This window comes from Phalaenopsis equestris, unplaced genomic scaffold, assembly GCF_001263595.1.
Source record: "Phalaenopsis equestris unplaced genomic scaffold, ASM126359v1 Scaffold000248, whole genome shotgun sequence".
In the NCBI taxonomy this organism is placed as follows: domain Eukaryota; kingdom Viridiplantae; phylum Streptophyta; class Magnoliopsida; order Asparagales; family Orchidaceae; genus Phalaenopsis; species Phalaenopsis equestris.
Window position 1 is genome coordinate 213,288 of NW_018164690.1, and position 6,583 is coordinate 219,870.

The 6,583-nt window shown below is 36.9% G+C and overlaps 1 protein-coding gene across 1 annotated transcript; it reads right to left on the reverse strand.

The window, feature by feature from the left end:
- Positions 1-1,629: 1,629 nt before the first annotated feature.
- Positions 1,630-2,582, reverse strand: LOC110024127. Its single transcript, XM_020723908.1, has one exon. The coding sequence runs from the start codon at positions 2,426-2,428 to the stop codon at positions 1,655-1,657; it is 774 nt and encodes a 257-aa protein (XP_020579567.1). The 5' UTR covers positions 2,429-2,582; the 3' UTR covers positions 1,630-1,654.
- Positions 2,583-6,583: the final 4,001 nt, after the last annotated feature.

Consider the following 6,583-nt stretch of genomic DNA (forward strand, 5'->3'; position numbering starts at 1 on the left):
AATATGTGATTTTTAGATTATGCATATTGTATTCTATACTCTTGTCTGAATATTGAAAAGGAAGTCGCTGCATTTTTATTTTTTAGTTTATATTTCCTATCTAATGGCATACAACATTAAATCATTGAATTTTGTATATGTACAAAATCATACAAAATTGAATGATTTAATGTTGCATGTCATTAGATAAGAAATGTAAACTAAAAAATAAAATGCAGCAAAACATGACAATAAATTTTTTAACTTGTCGTCAATAATTGTAAGAGTCTTCTATTACAGAATTAATGCATGGTCCCCTTCAACGAGACAATAAGCGATTAACATAAGCAAATAAATTTGTCACTTAAAACATTTTCAGAGGAAAAAAAAAAAGACTTGTGAAAAATAAAATTGGAGATAGTTTTAAACGGAAAATAAGTTGAATGGTTCAAATTAATGGCTTTATCTTTGCTTATTTAGATATGGATCGAAGCCATATTTTTGCATATTTTAGTTGTTTCTGCGTGAGCAATGAGCAAAACTTTTGTGTCTTATTACCCTGCCTGAAGGTTATCCGACTCTTTTATATTTAATTAAAACAATTATTTAGCTTTTAAAATTAAAATATTCTATTTTCAATCTTTTGTTTGATTTTAATATCCATTGAACAAAAAAATAAAAAATAAAACAAAATAAAAAAATTTGAATAGTATTATGATTAGAAAATTAAATTAAGCATATGATATATTTGCTTTATGTTAATTTCTAAATTTTAATTTTAAAGAGATTGTGAGGGGATAAAAAAAAATTTAATTTTAAATATAACTTTAAGTTTTAGTATTTTAGACCAAAGGTTAATTTTTGGCTTGCTCTGAACTATGGGTGCGTTTGGGGAAGCTTGTGAGTTTCAAGATAAGCAGCTTATCTTGAAACGCGGCCCGCGCATTGACCGTGAGATTCAACCCGCGGTCTGCGTTAAGGGTAAAAAAGGAACCGCATTTTCGGATAAAAGGACAAAACGCGCAATCCAAACATTACCGCAGCGTTTTTAAAAATGCTCCCACACTTATAAACTACCCAAACGGGTCCTATATCGAGGAGTAAATTAAACCGATTAAACTTAATTATATTTCGTTATCATATAAATAAATTTGATTTAATTTTTTTTTTCTTGATTGATGAGTTTTGAGGACTGCAGATTTCGGCAAATGTTAGGGACCCATTAAAATCGCATCAAAAATCAACAAATAAAATATGCGCGGCTCGAGTATATCGATAATGACTGTGTCAGACAATTTTATATGATTATTTATTCGTAATTAAATGATCAATCGATACCCTCAAAATATGCACATCACTTCTAATAATTGTAAAATAAAAATTACCATATATAATTGTAAAATTGCATATTACCATGCTGCAAATATATATATATTTTTTCAATTTTTCATAAGTTAGTTTAGAATTTTAATCATATATTATTTCAATTTTTCATAAGTTAGTTTAGAATTTTAATCTGCTATGACAAGCGGCCACACAACACTTTAGTTGAAAACCCACAAAATTTACAGAAACTCCTAAAGAAAACAAATCATTAATTAGCCTAATTACAAACTTATGTGCTCCATCATCAACAGAAAAGCCTAAGAAATAAAAATTTTATAAGAAAAAAGCTCTAAAATGGATGTTGAGCACGGCTGATCCCATTCACTCTGGCGAAGAAACCCATTATCTCGGGTTTGTACGGCAAATACGATTTCCGGCCGGCGGCTCCGCCGCCCCTCGCCGTCGATCGGTTACCGCTCGAGCCGTAGAACACACGATGAGCAGTTATCAAATCCAACTCTGCCGCCTTCTTCTCCTGCCCCTTCCTCTTCCCTTCATCCGTTGCAACTTCCTTCTTGATCGAACTCTTCTCCTCCGCCGCAATGAACATGAACTTCTCCTTCCCATCGCTATGGCTCCGACCGACCACAAAATCCCTAATCCGCCTCCGGCGCGATGATCCCGTCGACGAGCTCTTCCGTACCATTCCAGGCGATTTCGGCGAACCCGGCTTCCAGACGCAGTAGCTACCGGGCGGGATTCCTTCAAGATCGTGCCCTAAAGGCGAATCAGAATGGGAAATCGATACCTCGCGATCCTCGATTAGGAGCTGGAACAGGGGCTGCCGACATAATTTCTCCTCGTCGCAGGTGAGGAGGAGATCGCGGTTGAAGACGGGATAGATGGGGCGGATCTGGCCGTCGGAGAAAATTTCGTCGGCGGTGATTAGCGGGTGGGTTTCTTGGTTCCCTACCGCGAATGCGAACTCGAAATCATCGTCTTCGTCGACGTTGTCTGGGGGCGCAGAGGTGGTACTCGGCTGCGCGGCTGAGATCTGCTGGGGGGAATCGACGGAGGAGAACACGGCGTGCTCCGGCGATTTGTCTTTTACCTCGTCGCTCATTGTTAACTTTAATCTCTGTTATCTGGATATGGATCTCTGGAATTTGGTTCGGGGAAGACGGCGTTAATAAAGGGAGGTGGGGGGTGAGTTACGTGAGGCTTCACGTGTGGGCGGCGTTCTGGTTGCTTCTCAAGCGGTGGGAGTGGAAAAATTATTCGTGCTTATATGTCTAATGTCTAAAACTTTATATTTATATCTATCACATAAATTTTTACATCTAAAAAAGACATGATATTTTTTTTTAAAATAATAATAGTAATGAGAGTATTTTTTTATGTAATATTAAATTTGTGTGAAAATATATAAGTTTGTGTCTAAAATTGATACGCCACCAATAAATTTTCATCATCCATCAAGAATTTCGAGACATTTTTTTAAGTAAGAAACATTCAAACTTCAATTAAGAGTCATCCAAAGCTTCAATTTTAGTAAACTTATAGTCAAACTGACCGGCTCGATGAGACCGACCCAATGATATAAAAACTAGTTTAATCCGAGTCAGATCAAGCCTAGATCAAATCATTAAACCACTTTTGAAGGATTTTCGGACACATTTGGAAGGTCAATGGATGTCGAATCTTGCGATTTCATGGTCGAATCAGGCGTCTTGACAAGAAGAATCCAACGAGACAATTATTGATTAATTCTGACATCGTTAAGACATTTCAATGTCCATCAAAAACCTTTTGATCGATGAAAGCTCTTTGGACCGTCCGATCAAAATGGTTCATATTTCTGCATTAATTGCACCCAAAATAATATAAAGAGAGTAGCGACCGTCTCATGCGAGAGGGGGGAAGGGGGGAAGGTTGGAGAGAGAACTTGAGGTTTTGAGAAGGAGCTTTGAGAAGGAGCGCAAGTCCCACATCATTTTTGTGATCGTCGATCGTCGTCAGTCGTCGTCGACCATCACAGACCGTCGGCGACCACCGCCAATCTCCGTCGATCACCGCCGACAGTCGTCGATCCCCGCCAACCATCGTCAATCACCACCAACCAGACGCTGATAGTCAACGTTGTAATCTGAAAACTATAGTTACATTTTCCCATCTGTGGGACCGGGGATTTCTGTAATCATCAAATAATAGTGGATCTGCACAACTTGGCCAGTCCCCGTGGCTTTTCTCTTTACGGGTTTTCCACGTAAAATTTTTGGAGTTGTTTCTATTATTTCTCTTTCATCTGTGCGCGTGTGTTAAATTCTCGTACAATGCTAAGACAATAATATGTTACTTTACCGCAGCGGATTTTCTAGCCCACATAAAAAATCTAAGTGTTGTGTGGTATGTATGCAAATGCCCTTATTTATTAATATTAAATAGAAATAAACACTTTTTAGCCCTTAATTTTATAAATTAATCTATTTCATTATATTTGTTAATATATTACCACCCCTAAGTGATGTTAATCTACAAAACTTAACAGCCAAGAAAATTATTTTATTGACTGCTTTTAGAAATTATAAATAAATTTGAACATTAAAAGGAATTTCATTTTATTCTATATGTAAATCAAAAATATTACAAAGATTTTAAATGAAAATTTTATAGTAAAGATAAAGAGTGAATCAAGTCAAACTAAGCGTTCGTTTGGGGTAACTTATAAGTGCGGGTGGCGTTTTCAAAACGCTTGAAAACGCCTCTGTACCGTTTGGTTTGCGCGTTTCGTCAGCTTATCCGAAACTGTGTTTGGGTTTTTACACTAAATGCAGGCCACAGGTCAACCACTGCGGCCAGCTCGCAGGCCGCTCGCAGGCCGCATTTGAGGATAAGCAGTTTATCCTGAAACGCACAAGCTGCCCTCGCAGGCCGCATTTGAGGAAAAATAACTTATCCTGAAACACACAAGCTGCCTCAAATGGACCCTAAGTATTTTACTATTTATGTTCATTCATTTGTTTTCCAAGAAAACTCACCTTAGTAATTCAAGATCCACTCCTAGGATCTGACGATATACAGTAGAGAATTTATAGAAGTATTCCTTAAGTGATTCTCCCCATTGTGAGAAATTCTTGAAAGATGAGACAAATTCTTAATGATATTTTTATTTGCTATGAATTATTTGACAAATAACGTGCATGTTTGTTGAAGTTGTGAATAGTACCACATAACATAGAAGAAACTATCGCATTCAATAATAGAGAACAACTCCAACTACTCAAGCATCAAAACCTTCAAAGCATTCATCTAGGTGACAATCAACATGTATTTATCTTGAGCTTGATTAGTTGTTTCAATTGTGCCTAATGGGCATACCATGTATTCATTCATTAGATTAATATAGTGTCCCATGTAATGGGCAAAAAATTATGTAAATGATACGCCACCAACCAGTTATCATAATCCAGCACGAATCTTGATGCATGACACGAATCTTGATGCAATATTTTGAGCACGAACATTCAAACTTCGATTACGAGTCATCCGGAACTCCGATTTCAGCAAACTTATAGTCAAAACTGATATGCTCGATGAAACGAACATAATGATATAAAAGTTAGTCCAATCCGAGTCAAATCAAGCCCATATCAAGTCATTAAACCACTACTGGAGGATTTCTGGAGGCATTTGAAAGGTCAAAAGGATGTCGAATCTATCGAGTTTATAGCCGAATTGAGCGTCTCGAAAATACGAATCCAACGAGCCCAAGGTTGCTCAATTCCAATATCATTAAGGCACTCAAATGTCCATCAAACGTCATATGATCCAGGAAAGCTCTTCGGGCCGTCCGATCAAAATGATTCATATTCCTGCATTAATTGCACTATAAACACTATAAATAGAGCCCACCCCTCACATGAGGGGGAGGGGAGACTTAAGAGAGAACTTGAGGCTTTAAGAAGGAGTTCAAGTCCACGATCATCATTGTCATCGTCGATCGCCGTCGACCACCACTGACCGTCGACAACGACCGCAGACCGACCTTTGTCAACCACCGCCAACCACCGTTAAACGCCGCCAATCACCGTTGACTTCCGCCAACCACGGCTTACTAGACGTCATCAGTCGACGTTGTAACGCAAAAAGCGAGTAACCCTTTTTCACTTTTCCCGCCTGTGGGACAAGGGACATCTGTAATCACCCTTTTTCCGCCTGTGGGACAAGGGACATCTGTAATCATCAACTTATAGTGGATTTTTACAACTGGGTCATGCCCCGTGGTTTTTCCCTTTTTATGGGTTTTCCACGTAAAAACTTCTGGTGTTATTACAGCTTGATATCTGAGTGTGTGCAGAATCCTCGTGCAACGCTAAGACGATAATCAATTACTTTACCGTCACGAATTTTCTAACACGCATCAGTAAATATTACGATAAGGGGCCATTTTAATCTGAGATAAGCTACAATGTTTTAAAATTTTTAATTTAGGGAAATAAAAATCCTATTTTGCATGCCCTCTCTCTCTCTCACATGTGCACACACATAATTTCCTCTTCTTTCTCTTTCTTTAGTAATTAGGGGTTTGCTGAGATCTTTCATGTCATATTAAATAATTAGTTGGTGCACTAATAAATATACAAATTTGTAGTGATATGTCACTAAATATCATTTTATAATTTAATATTTTTTTAATAAAAAATAAGACAGAAGAAGCAAGCATTAAATAGATATCATATCTAATCAATTTTCTTATGTGAAAAAAGAAAATAACAATAACACATCCTAATGACCCTCCTAATATCTTTTTAAACTCTATGAAATATATAGAAAAAAAAAATTAAATTTTTTGTTATAGCAATTGCTGAGAAATTAGAGTAAAGAAAAATATGAATCAACACAAATCTAGAAGAACAAAAAAATTCAATGAGGTTCGGCAAAGATGTCTACGTTCTCGGGAGCAGAGCGACGACTTCCTTTCAACTTCAGAAAAAGAGTACATGATACATAATACAACATAGAATAGCCTAGGTTACAAACATGCATATATATAACCCTAAATAAAACCTTAAAGTGTAATATGTAATTCCCAAATTACCCATGTAATGTATCACGGGGCGTTTCCCCCACATAACGAAACTCTCCTGATTGGACAGATTCTTCTGCTTCACCCCGCTTCACTCCAGCATCTGTCTCCTATATGGTATATCAGCCATACCATAACATCAATTTTAAAAGAATAATTTTTTTTTTTGCATTCATATTAATTATTTAACAT

Coding starts and splice junctions, on each gene's coding strand:
- LOC110024127 (XM_020723908.1), bottom strand. CDS start 2,428: ATGAGCGACGAGGTAAAAGACAAATCGCCGGAGCACGCCGTGTTCTCC.